The sequence below is a fragment of the Tachysurus fulvidraco genome, chromosome 24 (assembly GCF_022655615.1).
Source record: "Tachysurus fulvidraco isolate hzauxx_2018 chromosome 24, HZAU_PFXX_2.0, whole genome shotgun sequence".
NCBI lineage: Eukaryota > Metazoa > Chordata > Actinopteri > Siluriformes > Bagridae > Tachysurus > Tachysurus fulvidraco.
In genome coordinates this window covers 7,629,474-7,652,586 of record NC_062541.1, presented here as the reverse complement: position 1 = coordinate 7,652,586, position 23,113 = coordinate 7,629,474, and the positions used below count along the sequence as shown (strand labels likewise).

At 37.1% G+C, this 23,113-nt stretch overlaps 1 protein-coding gene across 1 annotated transcript in view; it reads right to left on the bottom strand.

Moving 5' to 3' along the window:
* Positions 1-648: 648 nt before the first annotated feature.
* Positions 649-23,113, bottom strand: part of pkhd1l1.1 (PKHD1 like 1, tandem duplicate 1) — a 40,863-nt gene continuing 18,398 nt past the window's right edge. Inside the window, exons 37-78 of the mRNA XM_047808276.1 lie at positions 22,726-22,896; positions 22,358-22,551; positions 21,000-21,975; positions 20,401-20,649; positions 20,152-20,301; positions 19,817-19,991; positions 19,456-19,606; positions 18,814-18,970; positions 18,424-18,633; positions 17,876-18,005; positions 17,413-17,654; positions 17,127-17,263; positions 15,964-16,993; positions 15,506-15,697; positions 15,119-15,270; positions 14,733-14,892; positions 14,431-14,599; positions 13,760-13,848; positions 13,415-13,578; positions 12,848-12,977; positions 11,821-11,939; positions 11,152-11,281; positions 10,857-11,030; positions 10,654-10,757; positions 10,129-10,255; positions 9,693-9,814; positions 9,387-9,477; positions 8,708-8,856; positions 8,034-8,156; positions 7,831-7,942; positions 7,279-7,395; positions 7,005-7,170; positions 6,181-6,413; positions 5,852-6,019; positions 4,715-4,872; positions 4,482-4,617; positions 3,619-3,966; positions 3,230-3,381; positions 2,590-2,736; positions 1,809-1,962; positions 1,318-1,395; positions 649-1,172 (exon numbers count right to left, since the gene is read on the bottom strand). Of these exons, the coding sequence (XP_047664232.1) occupies positions 1,012-1,172; positions 1,318-1,395; positions 1,809-1,962; positions 2,590-2,736; positions 3,230-3,381; positions 3,619-3,966; positions 4,482-4,617; positions 4,715-4,872; positions 5,852-6,019; positions 6,181-6,413; positions 7,005-7,170; positions 7,279-7,395; positions 7,831-7,942; positions 8,034-8,156; positions 8,708-8,856; positions 9,387-9,477; positions 9,693-9,814; positions 10,129-10,255; positions 10,654-10,757; positions 10,857-11,030; positions 11,152-11,281; positions 11,821-11,939; positions 12,848-12,977; positions 13,415-13,578; positions 13,760-13,848; positions 14,431-14,599; positions 14,733-14,892; positions 15,119-15,270; positions 15,506-15,697; positions 15,964-16,993; positions 17,127-17,263; positions 17,413-17,654; positions 17,876-18,005; positions 18,424-18,633; positions 18,814-18,970; positions 19,456-19,606; positions 19,817-19,991; positions 20,152-20,301; positions 20,401-20,649; positions 21,000-21,975; positions 22,358-22,551; positions 22,726-22,896 (8,297 nt within the window). The 3' untranslated portion in view covers positions 649-1,011. The remainder of the gene's footprint in view (positions 1,173-1,317; positions 1,396-1,808; positions 1,963-2,589; positions 2,737-3,229; positions 3,382-3,618; positions 3,967-4,481; positions 4,618-4,714; positions 4,873-5,851; positions 6,020-6,180; positions 6,414-7,004; positions 7,171-7,278; positions 7,396-7,830; positions 7,943-8,033; positions 8,157-8,707; positions 8,857-9,386; positions 9,478-9,692; positions 9,815-10,128; positions 10,256-10,653; positions 10,758-10,856; positions 11,031-11,151; positions 11,282-11,820; positions 11,940-12,847; positions 12,978-13,414; positions 13,579-13,759; positions 13,849-14,430; positions 14,600-14,732; positions 14,893-15,118; positions 15,271-15,505; positions 15,698-15,963; positions 16,994-17,126; positions 17,264-17,412; positions 17,655-17,875; positions 18,006-18,423; positions 18,634-18,813; positions 18,971-19,455; positions 19,607-19,816; positions 19,992-20,151; positions 20,302-20,400; positions 20,650-20,999; positions 21,976-22,357; positions 22,552-22,725; positions 22,897-23,113) is intronic.

Here is a 23,113-nt window from a genome sequence, read left to right as displayed (position 1 = left end):
CAAGTTTTTATGATCCGGTAAATGTTTGTTTAAGGTACAATATACTTTTTAGCAATTTCTTTAAATGTGAGGCCATTTTGATGCAAAACAATTACGCAAAATGATGCAAAAACTTCTTTCTTTGTAGGCAATTATGCTAAAATGAACACAATGATTGGAAGAATTCTCCCCTACTTTTATAGTATTCAGTCTGCTTTTAAAATATAATCACTATGATAGTGATTTCACCTGACTATTACTTAATGACACTTGTGCTGATGATATGATTAAAGAAATGGTGTTAGCTGGATATTTTATGCCAAGGTCAAAACCAGTGAAATCTAGCCTTTTGGGAAAAGTGAATTTTGGGGCAAATAATTTTTTTAAAATCATTTTAAATGCCTCTGTTCACTCTGCACAATAATCTAGAAACAATGTGAATTAACACCACAACAGCTTAAGCAGTGAACTTTGCAAAACACAAAATTTATGTATTTATGTTTATGTAAAATTTTATCCATGACTGTAGGTTAAGGGATGCTCTGAGATTTCCTTCACATTGTTTAGACTCCAGATTTTCTCTAATGAAGGCTCTTATTCTGTTACAGGCACAAATTCAGAAGTTCAGGTGTCAAATATTTTAATCTATGAATTTTATTAACATATGCAATAAATTTATTAAGTACCCATTATGTTTAAGGAAAACAAATAAACATAGTATATTTACTATGAATTTAAAATGTATAGTAATATTAATGTATGTAAATGTATAGACATCATTGTATGTAATAAATGAAGAATACTTAGGAAAAACATCAGAAATTCCATATCTATGTATAATAAAATAATATATCTGTGACAGAAGTTTAAGAAATCTATAAATGATTTTGTATCAGTATGACAAAAGAAGAATGAACCGTCAGTGTATTTAGCAATTCATGAAAATAATGAAAATATAAATTGATATATATTGTGTATATATTAAACTATATTGTTAAAGAAAAGATGTCAGCTAGACATTTATAATAGAGGTCAGTTGTTGTCCAAAGCCAAAGTGTAGATTAGATGCAGGACACTCTGTAGTATTATTAAATAGACAGCGTGTATTGTGAAAGCAGGACTAGAGTCGAAGATGCTGTTATAGTCTGGAGGAGCAGGCTCCGTTGAGGTGGATTTGGTGGTGAAAGATGTGGCTGGTGAAAAATTAGTAAACACATTAGATGAAGTGAAAGTGCATGAGGTTACAACAAATGGTAATATGACAATATATGATTGTAAGTACATTTGGAGCATTTGTAGAGAAATGAGTGGTGTTAGAAAAGAAAGAAAACAACTTACTTGATGAAGAACCAATAGAGAAGGATCTGGACTGTGTTTTCCATTCATTCAGAGTGAAAGCCAGTATCATGTTTACGCCTGGATAAAAAGAGAAAAACCTTTAAATATGATTGCATGGTGTAGCTGAAATCATATAAGATCAAGCACTTCAGTGTTTCGGTGTTATTGTATTTAACTTTCTAAAATTGTTGAATAAAACAAATGTACTAATTACTAAGGTTTCAATTAACCATGCTCGATCAGACTGCATAGCTAAATACAATGATATAAAAACACTGAAGTATTCCATTAAGTTTTGTATTAAGTATTGCATAGATTGCAATAGATAACAGAGTTCAATCATGTTAAACAATTAATGAACAGTAAACACACAGATTCTTTAACAACAACAACAACAAAAAAAAAAAAAAAAAAAAAAAAGCTTAAAAAACTACAATTATTGTGAAAAGCTTGTACTTTAAACAATAAAGGCAAATATTAAGCTCTCCCACCGGTGGTATTGATGGCCAGGTCAGTGAAATTTGCCCAGCAGCTTTGGAAAGGGATGGTTGTGTTTCCATACAAGCCGTCTGCTGGGTTTCCATGAGCGTCTTTAAGTATGGCTGAGATCATTAGAGATGTCACCCCAACTGATACACACTCCCCCTGGAAAAAATGTCAGAGGATACCAGAGCAAATATGGCGTAAGGTCTGGTAATGTAATTAGGGAGGTCATGGCTCAAACTCACAGCTAATTATAAAATGCCTTATGAGTTAAAACAAGTCCATCCATGCTACAGTATCTAGCCTGATCAAATACAACAGCTTGAAAAGCTCTATAAGCAGCAAAGTTATATTATATTTTTTGTGCATATAAAATAAACTTGTTTAAAGGTGCAAGTTGTAATTGAATATGGAACTATAAAGCATGTGCAATATTGGATTTGGGATTTACATTACTGCCAAATAATAAGTTTGAACAGTTTTTCTATTTTAGGCTGATTAAATATCAGATATCCAGAAATGAGCTCCTCTCCTTGTCAGAAAAGAGCTGCTGAATTACGTCACCTTTTATTAAAAAGACAACTCATGAGGCATATATTCTGTTTAAGTCAAAGACGTGGAGTCACTTACTGAGAAGGGAAATGCCATTGCATGCCATACATTGCAGGCAAACGAAAGCATTAGAAATGGCAAACTTCCCCTTTGAGCAAATATCTTAGATCTGTTCACACCTTGAAGCAAACAAATAGAAGTTTAAACTTGACATTAGCAGGTTTTTATGAGTCTTACCTGCTGGTCCACAGCCATGATTCCAGGCTGAACACTGAGAAGTCCAGGGGAAAGCCCTGCCACTGGCTCCACCACCACCTTCAGAGCAGACACACTGCTCACTGTCTGCATTGTTGCATCCTCACGTGTCACCTCCTGACTCACCACCTGCCCAAAGACATTATAAACCTCTTTATACAGTATATCTCAGACCTTTGTGTGTTATTAGACTGGATGATGGAGCTGTAAACACCCAACAATGCAGTGACTGGTTATAAAATTAAGTGAGAGTTCTAAAATTTTATATCTATAAAATAGCTTGACAATGAAACAATAATGTTTTAGAAACACATTATATCTTGTTGCTGATCAATGGTATTTAAAAAATATTCCTTGCCAGACTTTGCTATGGTGAAGTAAAATTTCCCCCAATAAGATCTGCAGTAAACACAAAATATTACTTGATAATGGCAATGCCATTGACAAGGCCAATACCTCAAATGTTGCACTGCTGTTTTACTAAAATTGTATTACATAATTTCACATTAAATTAGTCCTGAATTAGGACCATAGTTTGCTTTAGTGGTCAGATGAACCGTAGACTAGTTCCCTACTATATTACAGTAAAAGAAATGATTGACATAGATGATTCCTATCATACCTGGCTCCAGGATGGGTCACTAGGTGGTGGAGAAGGAAGAATGACTCCCACTGAAGACACGTTGAATCCGATAGACTGACTCAGATTTCCAGAGACAGCAGCCTGGCCCAGGGTGTCAGCAACAGTCTGCAACACTGTGAACTGATCCGAGTCTACAGCAGATATACAATATACACCACAATGTGGTCAGTTTTCAGCACAGAGCACGAGGACAGTCAAAACAACTTTTATGTTTCTATCTAAAGGTATAAACAAGATGACATGGTCAATGCAAACTGACTAGTTTTAATTATGAGGCTGAATTACTTCAGCAATGGTGATTGTGTGTAAATTAATACAATATCCATGCAGTCAGACTTCCTCCTCTAATGTGTCTATTGGCTGCTCACCACTTGTGCTATTGGAAGATGTTTGGTTGCTGGGAGGTTGCTTGATCTCCACCTCCACCGTTAGTCCAGTGGCCCGTCTCCGCCTCTTTGCCCCGCTGCCCTCCCGCACGATGTTGGTGATTCGGATCATGCTGGGAGGAACCTTCAAGAACAAAGCCAGGTTGTTCACCAGCTGTTCACCAAAGAATTCTTCCTCTGTCATGGCTGGAAGGTTGAAGGAGATGAAGAGCACTGGAGACGTGCTGATCTGAACAGGGGTAGAGCCTCGCAGGAGGACATGCATCATTTTGTAATCAGGGTCAAAGAAATTGGAGCCGTGTGTGCCGTTAAGTGCAGGGATGTATTGTCCTGACGAAAGGAGAATGGAGAAATAAAAGGATGATATTAGAATACATGTAGGAACTTAATATAGATGTTCAGCATACTGCTATCATTTATTGGGTCTTTATCATCACTCTTTAAAGCAACATTGTAAACCAAACAAAATTCTAACATATTTTTAACAGATTTCTGAAAATATTTTGATTTAATGTTGAATTTCTTTGTGTTCATATGAATGTGTTGATAATCATATTTAAATGTTCTGAATTTATTCGAAGGGTTCTAAAATGATTGCTTTGTTTTGGGTCATTTTTATTAATATGAATTGAGAGTTTAAAAGTTTTTTCAATAATATCAGACCAGAGTTAGACTGGAGTTTCATGAATAAACTGGAGTTAACTGGAGTTTCATGAAAAGCACATTTCTCAGTCAGCAATATGCAACATTATTATTATGCAATATAGATTTGTTCGAATCTGTATTGATAAATGAAGCCCGCAATTAGTAATATTAACACTTTTGTCTTTTGGATATTACAATACCAGGGTAGGTAGGTTTAAGCAAGGTGTAGTCGGTTTTGGCTGCATTCCACTGTGCGTTGGTTGGAGCGACCAACTGATTATTCACGTAAATATCCAAACGCTGAGGTTTTGAGTAAAATACAGCCACTTTAACAGTCTGTAAAAAGAGCAAAAAGACCCTAAGTCAAAAAACATCCGATCGATTGCTATCACAATCAGAGGGTTGCAATATGAAAACTAGTGAGTGTGTGTACCTCAGTGGGTGGAGTATTGAGCATCATGAGCCTTAGTTTTTGAGGGGACACCCCCGTGAAATAGATGTCAAAAGATTTGTTTGTGGCTATAATGCTGTGGAAGAGAGACAGTCTCTTTTGACATGTATAACCAGCGCACCAGCCATGGTCCTGTGGGCCTGAGAACAGAGACAGGATGAGACGTGCTGTTAAAAATGTTTAATGATAAGTTGCAGGTATTAGACTATCAAAACAGTATTAACTAAAATATATTCTAAAGCATACTAACATACTGTATACTGTTAAAATACAATAAATGTAATACTGGAAGATTATTTACACAAACTGAAAACAGAATACGGAGGTCCTATCTGGGGTAGTAGCACATTTAAGGATCTCTAGCTGTATCTGTTTACAAGTACAGCATCTACTGGACACCACTAACCAGTGCAGTGGAGGTTTAGTGGTTAAAGTTAACAGAATTACTCATCAGAAGGCATAGCATCAAGGTGCCCTGTGCTCTGGACCTATCTTCATAAAAAGATGAAATATCTGAAGAATTTCACTGTACTATAAGGCAATCATTTATCCAGAGGGACATACAGAGAAAAACAGTATCTTTAGTTGTATTGAGACTTCAGTGTTGTGGCCTAAATTAGGGGAATTTATCGATTTTATTCTTAAATTATGTATAATAGAACTTTCCCCTGGAAACACTGGGAAAAACATGAATGCCATTTCGTTCAGCTTAGCCCTCAACCTCAGCAACATCACTTGAATTCAAAAACGTTCTCTACTAGGGATGTGTAGATAATCAATTTAGCTCATTCAATTTCTCAAAATATAAAATATTTTGTAGGATGAATGAATAAGTGCTGTTAATGTACCACATAACACCACACATTAATGTAAATCGAAGTGATCTTCCTTTCTTCCTTGAGCTTCATACCTGACCGCTTACTTTCACCCACCCACACGATACCTCCGGCTCGTATACTGTATGTATGAATCCCGCTGACTCCTAGTCGTAAAAGTCTTTAGGTAAACTTTAGATAAAAAGACTAACAGTGTTCCTCCTATACTGTTTGTTTTGAGCACATGATCTGTTCATCATAATATGAATATATTTGGTTACAACACTTGCACTCATGTGTTTACCATTTAGCAGGTCTACATATCCATCTCCCAGCACAGCTACAGGGGACAGACGTCTGGTTTCAGTGTCTGAATCCAGACTCTCGATCACTAGCATTCTGTAGTTCATCCCAAAGCACTTGTAGGCCTGCCAGGTGCTCATAAACATGCAGGTTGAGTCCCGGATCACACCTGTATGCATAACAGCATGCATTAGCTCTGCAGCAGATGATAATTCAGCGACAGCAACTGCTTGTATATTGACACATTGTTTAAAACGAACTATAAACTTCAAAACTACAGTTTACTTTTTTGAGCTATCCATAGTATGGGTCACTTTCTTCCAGACTCACCTTTGTATGGGGCAATGTTAGCTACAGGGATTCGGCTGCCATTTAGGTAAGTTAGCATGACTTTGGGGATACGATAGTTTCCCAACCCGTGTCGGGGATCCCCATCCCACTCGTACTCAGACAAGGGTATCACTGACCCCACTGCTCCCAGGAAACTACCATCCAGATCATTTATCATGCTCTTCTTCTTGGCATCACAGTCCATATCCACACAGTCAGATGGGTTAACTTTGCTGCAATGAATTCAAGAGATTCACAGATTGGGAAAGCAGAAAAACATAACCTATAAACATACACTGAGAAATGGCTGTTATCATAGTATTACAAGGAGTAAATGGAGTGAATAATTTTGAGCTAGAACAGTGAGCGGCCGAAAGAAGAAGATGAAGATGAAGAACAACAACAACAGCCTGGGAAAATCTGTCTGTTTCGGGTTTAATCCTAAAAGAAGTTTTTTTGCAAGTAATATATATTCATCTGCATATATAAATATTTCAGCATGTATTAAGAAAACACCTTTTAACCACGGCACTCACGAAATCATCCAGTAATGCAGCTCATTAACTGCACTACATTATCTACTAGAGATAAAGACTAGATCTTCCTCCTATTATAGGGTATAAAGTCAATTGCACTCATAATGTATTGTACCATTTTTTTCCAGGCTAACTAGATTCGTTTATAAAGGGAGGTGAAGGCCATGTTAATGTCTGAAACAACAATTCGTTCAAATTGTTTTGCACCATAAAACATTAAAATAAGTGTCAGATAGTGACTGAGCAAAAATGTGATATGAGAATATGTCTAGCAGCAGCGCAACTCACCCGAGATCTGGATGATGAATGAACACTTGAGCACCCTCTGAGCTGTTACTCTTAGTAATCCTCTGAACATTGATAGGGTGTTGCAGGTCCTCATTTTGTGGATTGGTGAAAAACATGTAGTTCATTTCACTTGAGCACACATTAGTAAACCCAACAAATGTAGTATCTGGAAGAAGTGAAAGCAGGTTCAAAACACCCATAAGGACAGCGTTCATCAATGCACCACTTTTATATACCAATGGGACATGATAAATGTTTCAATGCATCTTTTTACTTGAGACACTCAGGAGTCCACTAATCGCGTTGTAGCTCATAAGTCCAGCATGGGGTTTCAGAGGAGCATGATTGTGAGCAGATTCAAATGTTGGGAAACATATTCCAGTCCTGCCACCTGCCAGATACACAGAATATAATGGCAGCTCATCACTTAGCTCATACTAAACTCATACGAATAATTTACAATTTTTATATTCTCAGCATACAGAATCTCTCAGATATTGTCTATATTTTTGACAAGGTGAAAGAAAAAAAATTATGATTCTTCACGTGTAGAATTGTTTTGTTATTTTGTTAGCTGAAATAGATACTACGTCTGGCAAGTTTTCTTAAAATAAAATAAGATCAAAACAAACCTAGAATAATCAGTCTAATTCATATTACGCCTTATGCCTATACAGGCAAAATCAGTGTAGCTTAGTTTTACAAGGAAATAAACTAATAAATAATAAACTAATTCACCACTAAGGCACCAAATATAATTAAAGAATGCCAAAATACAGCCTAAAACTGAGACTGAGATATTGTATATAAAAAAGAGGTAACGTACCATTAAGAGGTCGGGGTGCCCTGTGTCCGATACTGCAACCGATGTTGACGTCATTCATTTGCACAGTGTCAGAGCAGTTAAAATTGGGACTATTGCCAACAATTAAGCAATCCTTAAAAACATTAAGATTATGAGATCCAGTTATGATTGCATAGATTGGAAAGATATTAATTATTGTCCATAAATATTTTTAGCTTTTTTACCTGGATTAGGATGGTTTTATTTGAGTATTCATGGCTGGATGAAGGGGGTTCATAAATTAATGGCATGATTCCCATACCGTTGTCCACAAGGGTCACATCAGAGACCACAACACTCATGTACACCTTAACAAGAGCAGAAATAGAGCTGAATAATACACTACTACACAAATATGTGTTGCAATAACTTGTACATGCTCTGGTCAATAAAAATATAGTGTGGAAATACTTAAAAAACAACATATATCATAATAACATGTATTAGAAATATATTAAATCTAATACATTGTCAATTTTATCTAGTTATTGTTAATTGTAGTTTTTTGGGTATTGTCCACTATGTACATAAAATCTATCATTTTCATTGAAGAAACTTTTCAAAACATACAATTTACAGAAAAATATTAGCTACTGAATGTAAACCTTACTGTAATACCACAAATATACAACAAATTATTACATCCCCTAGTGTTACTGAGACATTGCCATGCTTCTATGTGTTAATAATCATGGCCATTAATTCATTTATAGGTCATTGTTGAGTCTCTGTATGTAGTATATATACTTTAGACATGACAAAAGATAGCTAAAACAAGCCAAATATTTTGTTAGCTCCTTATGGACATTATGTACACTAACCAAGTGCTTGGACTGAAGCTACTATAGAGAGATTATACCTGGAAGTAAATTCCATAATCAAAACTTTTCCAGACATTAAATCCCTTGATTTGAGTACAGCCAGGAAGTCCATCTTCATTCATATAGACTCCATACAGGCCACCGTGAGCCTCGTTCTGCTGCCACTGGGCTACTGGATTGAAAGAGCCTATTGACATACAAATTCAAACATTTAATCACTTTATTCATCTGTCTAGCAGATTGCATTTACACTTTAAACACTTTATCCTCAACATTAATTTATTTATTAGTGATAGAAACAACCATGTCTTAGCAAGGGAAGATTTATTTTTTTTAACAAAAATAAGGTTCTGTAATATTTCTCATTATGCAATTATTATTGAAGATTTATATCTATTTCTAGACATATTTACTAATCATAAGGTTTAGAAACATCTTTCACTAATGCCTTATAATCTGGCTTCTTTCTAGAAAGAAATACTTTAATAAACAAAATTATTTGCTAATAGAGAAAGTCAATTTCAAGCTGGAAATGAGTAAAAACAAATAACATAATCTACAAAAACAACAACAACCCTAATATATGTATGCATTTTATAAACAATCTATTACATTTATCTTTTTATTAAATTGACCTATATTCAAGATATTTTTACTTGTTACTGTATTTTTTGGAATGCAGCAATTATGAGAATGCTGATGATCCTCTGTTGTTACCTGGACATGGCTCTCCATTGATTCGAAATCCTACTCTTTCATACCCAGCAACAGTGTTGCCTCGAAGAACTACATTAGTGCCCATGTTAGCCTTGAACGAGAAAAAGTAAATGTTAAACACTTGATATAGAGATTATATTATTACTGATAGATAGATAGATAGATAGATAGATAGATAGATAGATAGATAGATAGATAGATAGATAGATAGATAGATAGATAGATAGATAGATAGATAGATAGATATCGATTTGTATTAGTTTAGGAATGAAGTTTAGAGATGTTCTGTGTTATTGTGCAACACACCTCAATAGCTGCAGGCCAGTTGGTATTCGTTGTCTCTTGTCTTCCATTGTATGATCCTGGCCACAGTGTGAGTGTAACCAGATTCCTACGGACTGTGATGTTATTGCCCCACACTCTGATTCCTATAAAGATTAAAAGTGCATTGTGAAAGTGTGCTTCAAGCCTTATTTGGTTTTATAGAAGCAAACGTTGGGCTAGTCTTGAATAATTACCACCTTTTTCATTGTATTACTCTGCAATTCAGAGGTAAACATTTACTGATGTTCTGATGCTCAATACTGAAGCTCTGAGCAAAAGGATTGAGCCAGAAATGTTACTAAAACTCTCCAGTAATTCAGGAAATCTCTCTTTTTTGCTAGAATTGGTAACATTACCACCCTTCAAGGCTTTACTAGAAGGCCTCTATATCTGTTATATGGTGACTGAAGTGTGATACCTTCTCCTACAGTGTGATAAATGACATTGTCCTCAACAATCAGTCCGTCTGTTCCAAAGATGCCAATAGCGGGAGAAAAGCCGTGGTGAAACGCACATCCTTTAATGTAGGATTCATTCTTACTCACCTGTGAAAATATGATATGTAAGAAGAAAAAACCCACCAAAATGGCATATTGTTTTAGGACGTAATCAGTGATGGGGATGGAGGCAAAGTTGTTGCTCTTATAACACAGAATCAGTAATTATGACACATCATGCTTTTTATTCATTTATGGTTACTCTTATGTTGTGGAACATCTGAATAAAATAGTTCCTGATATTTCTTACATTATACAAACTATAAGCAGTTATTCCCTCATATGAGACTCCTCTCATTAACTCGAAAGGCTTCATAAACTTTTGCTTGCAACAGTATCTGTAAATACTAATTCTATCTCACTGTTCTTTAAAAGTCCCTTTGGAGAAGTAGAATAGTGTAAAAATGATTGAGTCAGAACAGAATCAGTAATCTTGTACATCTCACCTCCCCCAAGTTGAGGAAAGCCACAGAGTAGCGAGGATCGATGCTGTCTGTCCATCCTTCCTGACCAGTGTGGTAAAACTCCACATCCCTAATCTGGGCCTTTCCTAGAAGATTCACACAGTCACAGAAATGAAAATCGTTAATATGTGTATAAAAAAAATCTTCTGGGATCATTAGGTGTATTGGGTGTACTAACTATATACCTTTGTAGTTGAATCCTCCAGAGGAGAAGGATCCCACTAACACTCTAGCTCCAAATGATTCATTGTAAAGCGCTGGGTAATCTCCACCAATTATCTTAATGTTCCTACTCAGAAGACCCACATCACCAGACAGCCTGTAGCTCTTGGTTGTTCCTGGTGCTGTATAGTTCTCCGCTGCATCAGTTGCACAAATAAATACAACAGCTTTAAATGTGCCTTTGTATTATTTTAGACAATGTGTTCTCTGGAAAGTTTTTCTAGATATATGCTTTACTGTACACTGTAATGGACTAACCAATGTGTGTGTAAGTGAGTGGCTGATCCAAGGTCAATGTAAAGCCATCGCTGGTGACTGCAGATATAGTTCGAGTCTCTGTCTGCCATGGATCATAACTTGTGGTGGACAGCACGATTTCATCCCCTGCCTGGTTAAAAGGTTGAGTAACAAACATTGAATTGAATTCTCAATTCTGATTGGTTAAAATCCTAAGTTTATATGAATGCACTCATTAAAATACATTTCAATATTGTTTCTATAGTAACCACTTTCATAGGTGTTCTGTGTGGAGATTATTCCATATAAATTGAGACTAAAAATAAATGGGGTTAAATAAAAAAAAGTGCTATAAGATCATTAAAAGGAGATGTTTATTTTTTAATAAATTACAATTTTAATTATTGACAAATTGCTGTGGTATAAAAGGAAAAAATGTTGTGGTGCTTTTACTGGAAATGACATAAGCATATATTTTTGCTGATTCATCATTGTTGAATTGTTGCAGGACACATTCCAATTTAAAGATTTTAAATCTCAAAAAGATAAAACTGGATTTAAAAAGGTGGTGCCAGAAACCAGGAGGTACTACTAAACTTTTGTACTGTATTTGGTGCTTAAAATGATCACAGAAATCTGACGATCATGTAGTATGCACTTAATTATTTTTGCATGTTGAACCGTACTCACCTGCCAGTCTACAGCCTCCTGAAGTGTGAGAGAGTTGGACCCAGCCCAAGCGGTTTTGGCCAGTTTAGTGCGATATACTTTGTGTGGCATTCCATAGAGGTCAAGTGCACCAAACACACCTTTAGAGTAACATCAGAATTGTGTTTAATATCACTGCTTACAAAGAGATTTAATATATTAAAAAAAATCTTTGTGTGATAATGAAGCTTGTACATGTTAATAACAACAATTGCACCCAAATACACAACATATAAAGGTGTGAATTCACAACAGACGCATCACATAAGCAACCAGGGTTGTGTAAAATGCCACCACAAACCCTCACTCCATCCACAGCTGAGTGGGTGAATTCACATTCCAGTTATTTTTTTTAGTTTGAGAGAATTACTAACTAATAAATGTTTAATAATTATTGGAATCATCCTAGTCCACTATCAGGACAGTTCACTACTGTACCACCAGAGGGCACTATCACTTAAATTATACAGACTTGTACTCACTGGTCACATACATGTAGACACATTTCTGTGTCATGTAACTTATGATGTGTTATTATATTCTGATTTACTGTATGACTCTTACCTGCTTCTCTGTTCTCTCATTTGGGATATGTCTTGGATATTCTGTATATTAATGTTCCTAACCTCTGCCAGTTCTCCTATTTTTTGAGTCTAGCAATTTTTTAGACTGTGGACTTTTGTGAATCTGTTCCTAATAAACTTCCCAAAAAACTCATCATTAAGCCTTGTTCCTTATAATTACATTGCTACTCAAGATTATTAAGTAAGATTCAAGAGCAATATGAGGAAATCTAATTCCTCACTGTAGGTGCACAGATACATAAAGAGGATTGTGCGTATAAAGTGTACTAGAGAAGAAAATCACACAATATTAAATTATTACCTGAAATTTCATTTTGTTCAGAGCAATCTGCTACCTTACAACTCTGTTCATTTCAATACATTAAGTGAGTTTTTCTGGTACATGGTACATAGTTATATATGAGCATGTTTGATTATGCCGTTACCCAGCACTTTAGATCCTTGGTTTTGTCCATCAGGCAGAGGCCATTCAGGCGTGTATTGGTTTCCCCTCAGAATAATTTGCAGTTGTCCGCTGAAGGGCTTGTCTGGCCAACCAGCGATCAAACGTCCTCCCTGTGTGGAAACACAAATTATATTGTTTTTTAAACATTACCCAAATGCAATGTCTGACCTCCATGGGCCTCTAATTTATTTGGTTTTACAGTCTCTAAAACAACATTTCCAAATTATTTTTCCCCTAGAAGGTGCATGTGACATAAGCAGTATTTTGAATAAAAAAAATTAAGTTAGTGGTCCAGCAGAAGAGTAACTGTAGAATTTAATATACCCAGGTAATAGATACATCCTTATGGCATAAAAGCCTTACCCTTGAAGATAGCATGCCAATGACAAAAAAATCCCTTCATTTCTCAGGAGTATCTGCTTTCATAATAAATTTCTTAGAGTTTATATTCAAAGAATTTGTGGTGTAATAGTACCGTTGTTGAGTAATTTGAATTATAATTGTAACCCAAATTCAGATGGATCTGATGATTTATGGAAAAACTGACCAGGATGGAGATGTAAGTAGCATTGAGGACGATGCTTCTGTCCTGCGGAAGACTGCGGGTGGTGCTGTTAGACATGATGGTGATGTTGTCTAAAATTTCCAGGACTCCCATCACTGTGAGGTTATTTAATGGTGGAATAAAGGTGTCTAAAACCACCCAGCTGCCTACAGATGAAGAATAGAGCAGTCTACCATCACCCTTTTCTATTGTTAGCACAGCACTTACACAGTATATTATCCTAACAGCAATACATTTTAGGAAAAGGTCCTGAAAATGGTTGGAAAGTCAATTTGTAATTGAAATACAATGGAATTTTTGCCACAGTTTAGAAAATGAGTCCAATACCTGAGGGAATGACAACAGAGCCACCTTCTTTTGGGACAGTGAAGTTATTCTGTGCAGATGACTGCCAAAATGACTGATTGGACCAAAGACTGCAAATCATAAGACGAATGTAAGATCCTTTTCAATAAAGGGTAATCGAGCACATTTAGTAGTTCAAATTAAAAACAAAAACAAACAAACCAAAAAAAACATTTGAGCCTAATTGTCATCACAGCCTATTAAGTCCAAACTGGTTACTGGTTTTAAAAGAAACTTCACAGTTGTATAGTTATATAATATTCAGCTAGGCCGTTTGAAGGTTGAACCATGATTCAAAGCTCTACTGCATGAAACCAAATGAATGAAAAACAATGAAAAACTGATCTTTTTCTTTGAAACTACTGTACATCTGAATTTTGTGCTGATCCTAACTTTATTTGGTATAAATGAATTTATCCAAACTGACTTGATGTGGATGCCACAGTAATAGATATAAATAGAATACAGTTAATAGATGTAGCAGGCAGGATTACAAAGAAGTGATAGAGGTGCAGACCCACACCATCAATTAGGAGTATAAGTTGGACTGAATAAAGAATTGTAAAATGTAATGTAAAGAAAATGTAATGAAAACTAGAACTGAAGCTTTGCAGTAAATTCTCTAATATTTATAGTGAATGTATGCAACATACATGTAATTGGCAGGTCGGCCACTGGGCAATGGTGTTGGGGTGAATTGTGCTGGTGGTGCGCAGTTGGTGTAGAAACAGTTATAAACTTTGAATGCCAATGAAATGTCTCTGGTCGATCTGTCCACGCTATTCCTCCGCTGTCTATTAGTAGCAGACGTTTTGGTAGACACTAAAGGAACAACATTGTCCAACATGGTTAAAATCAAAACAGAATCCAGAAAAGCCAAGCTATTTGTTCTCTCCACTTCATATAGCTCAAATAATATGGATTTTTAATAAGGATATTTACAACAGCATTTTACCAATGTAGTAGAGGTTGTTGGATGACTTGTTCAGGTACCAGTCTCCGTTTATATTCACGCTAGGATCCAGGAGATTAGCTGAACCATTTCTATTGTCCACCACAGACACTTGATCAGGACTCTGAGTCAGATTGTGATTCACAATTATATAATCTGGAGACTATTTGGAGAGAAGGAAGAGAAACACAGCTCACAATTAATTTAATCAATATAGTTTCCATAATATCACAAAGTAATGGAATGCTTCATTCAAATTTATCTCTATACATCCGCTAAGCTGCTTTGTGACAGTTTTCATTGTTAAATGGACTATAGAAATAAAACAGAGTTAAAATTAAACTGAGGTGATTATAAAGCATAATGAGTGACTGTAATCATGACTTTACCTTGAAGCCATAAAACACTGCACTATACGAGATGTTGCTAATCTGCAAAGCATTGCGAAAGTACCAGTTGTAGGTTTTGTCAGTCGGAAGCAGAGCCATCCAACCACTGCGATGGGTAATCAATTTATCAGCAAATGGAACAACACTTGAGCCTAGAATAAAATGAAAATCAGTTATATAAATCATATTGTATTTTCTCTTCTAAAATACACAAGAAACAGGATCCAAGGATCCAATAATGCGTAATTGTATAAGCTGACTACAAATCTAATATTTCTACATGTACTGTACTCTTCTATGATAACGAGAAGCTAAGCAACAGCACACTGTCTTACTATAATAAATGACAAATTTCTTAGTGTAATACAAGCTAATTCTTTTCCATACCAAATGTATTGGTGAGTATGAGATCCTTAAACAAAAGCGAGGAGGGTAATGAAGAATTAATCCCCAGTCGGTGGAAGTCAATTGTGTTATCACACACTGTACCAGGGAAGCCTAAGCTCCATGCAGCATTGTCAGAACAGTGGTCTGGATCCAGCAGGTTACTCTTTGGCACTACCTTGTAGCCAGGATTACCTTTTGACATGAAGGAGAAAAATAAGGCTCAGGAAAAAAAATAAAAAATAAAAAACCCCATAGCTTCAATAAAAAAAGTCAGTAAATTGCTTTTAATATACACTAAAACATTTTCCAAGGCCAAAAAAGCCTGGCAAGACATAGACATAGACCATAAGTATAGCAGAACACAGAAAGACATATTATAGCCACGTACAGTAGCTCAAGTAATTCCTGTCAACATATCTTCACTACTACATAGAGGTATCTAATACTGTAAATAATACCTGTCAGTGATCCATCAACATCTGCAAGAATAACTTCATGTTCCCATCTAAAGGTAGCCTTGTTGGGTGACTGATAATATTTGATTCCACTGAATTTAACTTGCCAGCCCCCACAAAAGTTGCCACTGGTTCCTTGTATAGTGGTCACCCCAACTGCAGCACAATTTGGCCGGTCAAAATTAATAAATTTGGTGTTGAGGACACTCATGCCATCGTCCAGGGGCAGGACAATCCCATGACTAGTACAGTAGTTGCTACCAAGGCCAAGCTCGTCTACATGACCCACTAATGTGCTGTTGACCAGTCCAGCGCCTGTGTCTAGCCCCCACCCGCTCACATGTTGCTGGATGATGCGCTTGGTCTCCACTCCTGCCACCTCATTGTTCACCATGAGAAAGTCGTTGAACTGTACTGCTCCTACGTTCACCCACTCTGCTCCTTTCTCGTTGTTCCAGGATGTGAGTTTGCGGAACACGGCTGGCTGAGGTACAGTAGCACCACACTTTCCGCCTTTCTTGGGGAAGAACTCCTGGAAGATCCACAGGCCAAACCAACCTTGTGAGTGAGCTGTATTGTTATAAAACTCACCCAGAGGCACCATCTTTTGGCAGATGTTACTGTCATAGGATGGGCCATCTGGATTGTCATGCATTCGGTACCAGAAACCAAAGTGTGTTCCGCCAGCGGCTGCATTGTGAATGATGGTATTGTTAGGGTTGGTGACCCAGTAGCCAGCTGGAGTCACATCATCATTTAGTAGGCTGGTGCTCTGACGAACGAAGACGGCCAGGTTGTACTGCAGGACATTGCCAGTCTCAATGCCATCTTCAATGAAGAATGCTCCTCCCATGATGTTATATATAACATTACGCTCTACCAGCAGCCTGTGTGTGTTATGGATGGTGACTGCACGGTTGTAGGTCTGATGGATGCCACAGCCACGAACATAAGACTTGAAGTTAATGTCTCCCATTAGGTGCCAGTGGATGGGGTAGCGACCCAGTCGATAGGCCTGGCCAGCATTGAATACCTGCCACAAAACAAAAAAAAAAAAAAAAAAAGATTTAATGAAAAAAATGTAAAGCCTTTAAGAGAGAATAATTTCAATAGTCCCACATGCATGTTAGATGTATTTATAAAACATTATTCATGCAAAATGATACCTCAACATATTCAATTCTTCCTATAGCCAGGTTTTCACCAGGCCGAGGTGCATGGAACATAATGCACCCACCAAACTCATCACTTCCAACTTCTTCCCCGAATCGTCCTTGGAAACAAGTCTGTGTGGCAAACTCCCCTGAAATTAAATATTTGCATTACACTTATATTAAACTGTACAGTTAGAATACAGCATTAACCCCAAAAATCAATAATTTAATGCTTTCCATTTAAAACATGCAATGTTGTAGAATATTAAGAACAATCTATATAGAACAAAGTGCCCACCTGTATTAAACCCATCAGGGCATGGTGGGATTATATCACTCCATTCTTTGTTAACAGATCCACGGACAACAATGTTCCTAGTCAGCACACCTATCTCAGCCCTTGCCTCAAATACAGTGCCATCAGGTAATGTAATGGCCACCCCAAGGTGGGTGTAATTCAGAGGACTGCTCAGAGTTAAGGTTCGACCATCAGATGACACAGAAGCTATTTTCCTCACTTCATTCTGCCCTTGGCTGTGCCTGCAAAATTACCCACAATCCACATTTAGCATGTGTTGGAACGTCAGCTGTAGACTGAAAACATCTCTCCTAATATGTACATTGTATATATTGTATATTATTATTATATAGGCAGACCATCAGCTAGAAGACAAAATCTTTGCATTTTTTGGAATTATCATTAAGGTAACCAAATTTCCACATTGAGATTGTAGCTTTAGCCTGTGATGATGTATCTATACCTGGCACCTGTTGAGGCAATGACAATTTCGTCTCCGACTTTCCAGGTAACTGCATCCATCAATGTGAGAGTACTGGAACCATTTTTAGCAGTATTGGCAAGGCGAGTCCAAGTGATAGGGATAGGGATACCTGAAGAATGAGATTTGAAATTGATTCTATAGCGCAAGTAAATTTAAATGAAATGAAACTTGTACATCTCTGTCCAACATACTTTTGTCAAACAAGCTATATCCTCGCTTATCAAATTAGAAAGTGTCAATGAAATCATAAAACTTTACAAAACTCTGGTACAGAAATTGAAATTGTTCATGTTTTAGAAATTTTTGAAAACTAGTGTCTGATCTATGACCATATGACCACAGAAAAATATGTTTCCTGTTCATTATGAGATTTTATCATTTAAATAAAGGAAAAACTAATTATTATTATTATTATTATTATTATTATTATTATTATTATTATTATTATTATTATTATTATTTATTAATTTAGTATTTTTTAAACAAATAATACATTATTAGAATTATGATGTAATTGATGGGTGTACCATGCAAATCCAGCACTCCCTCTCTGACGCCCAGGGTTTTAGCCCCATAGACAGGGAGTTCTGGAGAACGAATTTGGCCATGCAGAGTGATGATGGCTTTGTGCTGGAACGGCATGTCCTCTGTTCCAATCTGAAGAGCTCCACCATCTGTGATGAGAATGTTCTCTGCCTGCAGCTCAATATCTGCTTCATCAAAGATCAACTTTCCACCTGAGCATAAGAAGCACATTTACAAATTGCAACAGGATTGTGTGCTGACAGAGTGTGTAACTTGTAAACTGTGTGGGTGTTTGGATGTGCTTTCAAAGCCAGAAAAATCCAGGTGGTCTGATATGTTTTTATCTAGAATTGTTTTCCCAATTGTTTGTATTTGGTTGTTCCTCACAGTACCTTGTATGAGAAGCATCTTTAGTACTGGTGTACTGACATCCAGGAGGATCGTCTGGCCTTTAGTGATCACAGCAAACGAGCCTTCTTCAGGAGGTAACTGACCTCCCCATGTGTACCGAGATGACCACACATCAATGTAAAAAAAGTCAGCACGATCCTGGGGTGAGAATTGGGCATTATTGTAATTACATGGTGAAAATGTTTGCAAAATTACTAAAAAACATATCTTTGTATTTAACATCAAATCGCATGTAATCTATTAAGCTAAACGGCACTTTGTATAGATCAGGGATTTCAAACTTAAATTCCACCACACCAACATTTTTAAAATATAAAAAATGTAAAATATTTACTGTACTATTACTATTACTATTATTTACTGTGTATGCTATCTATTAACTTTAAAAACTTGGGCTATATAGAATAAGACATTACAAAAAAAAACAACATTATTTTTGTTACATTACTTCACTGAATACACTATATAGAATCAGTTCAAAAACAGTATGTATTTCCAAAATACTCTACAATGTATAAACGTAGTTCTGAAACTGTTGATCTACTGGAATTTTCACAGATATCTTTTTCCAGAATAAGGTTCCTAAAAATTTGGTTGTTGAATGTATGTGATGATAGGTTTACCGTCTGGGCGATTCCTCTGTTTCCAACATTTACTAGGACTTTGGTCAGCTGGGATCTTGGCTGGGAACTGGTCACACAGATGACCTGTGTATCATTGACTGACTGGACATCACACACCGACCCTGCGATTGTCACACTAACTTTCCCTCCACTGTGTGTGTAAAATCAAGGAACAGAGACAGCGATTAGATTTATAACGGAACCTTGGAGAACTTTATAAATTTAAAAACAAATACTATATTTCACTGCTTTTTCCCACTTGCTGCACCAGGCAGGTGCCAACCTTTCTCATGTTTCACAGAAGATTTCTATTTTGGATCTATTTTCAAATAATAAAAGAAATGACAGCATAATTCCAGACCTGAAACCATAGCCGGTGACAGTAAGCAAAGTGCCCCCGGCTGTTCCTCCTCTGCGTGGTGACACATCCGTAATGACAGGTGTCAGGCTGGTTTTGTAAGTGTAGCCATTTGAAATGTTGGCTGATCCATAGCTATTCAGGATTATCACTGTGCATGACAGCTGCGCTTGAGTTCCTGTCAAAACCATGTAAGTACTTTTTACCTCTCATTTTTTTCACTTGTCACTTGCTGGAATTGCTAGCATATTTTCCTGTCGTGCAAATATCTCTTTATGGTGATGAACATAAATGGGTCAGTAAATATGCGATGACGTATACGTAATCTCATCACATACCATTGTTTTGTGGAACCGTGCAGTACAGATTTGTAGAACTTGATGCATTTTTGTTGACACTGCATTCTTTATTACAGATCAGAACTCTAGAGGAGTTAGGGTCAAACCCAGAGCCTTGGACTGCTACTTCTGCACCTCCACCATAGCTTCCTGTAGGAGCACCAAGGAATGAATTGTGTTTGTTAATGTAAAATGTCCTACAGTATCTATCTATGCCTCAGTGAAATGATATCTGTAAGCCAACATTACCTTCGTTAGGCACGACTTGCGTCAAGCGCAGCTCGTAGTTGAAGGTAGCTTGGGTCAGAGCATAACCTTTGAGCTGATGATACACTGTGACTGGGAATGTTCCTCCTGCATGCTCTCCCACAATGCACTGTATCATAGTGTCCGTAATGGATAAAATATTACATGGTGAACCATCTATTCCCACAGCAACAAGAGCAGCGTCTGAGCCAAAACCAAAACCTGAGACTGTGATCGTTGTTCCACTTGGACCTGTAGTGTAGAAATATATACACAAGCTCAGATGGAGAAGATTGTTTAATATTGTATTGTCATAAAGCAAATTGATTTAAATGAACAATATGCAGAAATGGGGAAACAGACCGGTGACAAATTAAATGGAAAAAATGACAGTTTTATATTGCATTATATATTATATTGTATCTTATCTGGTAGCTTCTTTTGTGCCGCCACCTTACTGAGTAACTTTATGTTATTTTATTTCATTTAATTTGTCACATTAGTCAAACCATTTTTACATTCAAATCACATTTGAATAATCATTTAGATTCATGATTAAATAATGCCTATTTACTTAATGCCGTTTACTAATTTTTTTGTACCTGTTGTAGGGCTAACCCTGGTGATGTTTGGAGTTTGACTGCGAGTATAGTTGAATCTTAGTGGTGGATAATTCACACCAAACACATTGATATTGACCTGTACTTGTGTTTCATTAGAGGCACGTGTCAAACAAGTCACCATGGCAGGGGTTACAGTCCTTATGGTGCATGGGTATGGACCCAGCTTCACACTAGTGTTTCCTACTGCAAATCCATTGCCTGTGATTGTTAGCAGTGTTCCTCCTGCTAGACTGCCTGAAGTGGGCTGTAAACTGGCCTGTGCCTGACTTGTAAGTGTGGCATTTCCAGATGCAAGCCCTTTGCTCATTACAATCACCTTCAGGGCATGAGGTCCTGCTGGCAGAGGGCCAACTAGCAGTGTGAGACTGCTGTCTGTGACTTCTTTAACATCCAACATGATGTTGTCTGCATACACCCTGAGATCTTCAAGCCTGCTGCCAAAGCCACTTCCAGATACAAAGACAGTTGTTTGGTTTCCACTAACAGAACTGGGGGAAATCGAGGAAACCTGCGGAACCACGGTGGTGGAATATTGAAACAAACAATCAGTGCTGCAGAGTGAAGAGATTCCACCCACTTGCACAGCAACATATCCTGTTTGAGGTGGGGATGGAGATGTGTCACATATGATGTGAGTGTAATTGCTGGAGACTGTGATACATGGATAGCCAGCCACTGTGACTGTGCCTGCGGTGAGACCAGAGCCAGAGAGAAGAAGCCGTGTGTAACCGGTTGTGCTACCTACTGCTGGTGAGACTGAGTCCAACACAGGCATGACTGCAAAACGTCGGGCGGATTCACTAAGCATTGTGAGTAGTGCAGTGCCCAGATTATTAACCTGAACTTGGACAGGCAAAAGGACGCCCACAGGTGCTCCACTATCAGGGCTGAGGAGGCACTGAATCATAGTGGAGGTGCTATTGGTGACATTACATGAGATGTTTCCAATCATGACCTGCAACAATGCAAGACAGAGATAGAGACAGCGATAGAATCTTAGTTGGTTCTAGTTATGAAATTACAAGCAATTTAAACCAGTATGGCCCTGACAAGAATGAATGCTGTATGATCATGTTAACAAACAATTTGTACATTTCAAGAGCAACATATTTTACTGATCATTTGTGTTTTTTGATTTATGATCTCTACAAATATTGACAAAACACAGAAAAATACACAAAACAGACCGTAGCCGCATCAGAGCTTCATTGCTTAATAAATATGCTACTAAATTAAATTAAATAGGATTGAAATAAATTTAAATTAAATAACATAATTAATGGACTTTTCTATTTTAAACTCATCTACTTTTTGAAAAAACTCTCATGAATCTTTACCTCAATGGCGCAGGTGATGTCGCTAAAGCCCGAACCTTGGATAATGATAGGGTCATGATATGTGCCATGATCAGGTGAGATGGAGTTGACAATGGGGCTGGAACAGCTGGAGAAACTGAAGGACTGGCTGTTAGAAGAAGAGCACTCAGGAGAGGCCACACAGTTTGACGTTGATCGGCTCAGACGTGTTGAACCTACAGGGACAGATTTCAGGATCTAAATTAAGCCTGGCTCTTGATTTCAGTTTTACACTTACATTTATACACCTAACTAATTTGGATATAACTTAGAAAAGCATTCACTGATAGGGTTTATTGGAATAAAGCTCACTTGGCTAATCAGAGGTACTGTACATAATACATTTGTACCTTGATACCGTACAGCTTGAAATCCTGCTACAGTGACATTTAGGTCAGGACTTCTATCTTCTAGTGGCTCGACGATCACCACGCCCTGCATGCTGGTCTGGTTTGCTGAGTCTATATAGCCGCTGCTGTAATAGTACACTCCTGGAGCTGTGAAACAATAACTAAAGAACCCTGTGAACAAAAAGATGAGATACACCCACACACACACACACACACACACACACACACACACACACACACACACACACACACACACACACACACACACACACACACACACACACACACACATTCCAGCAGTGTTACATCTATGTTTTTTTTTTTCAACTTGTTTTTTTACAGTCAGAACATGATGTTACGTGAGGGCATTTCTATTGTTCTACTGTTC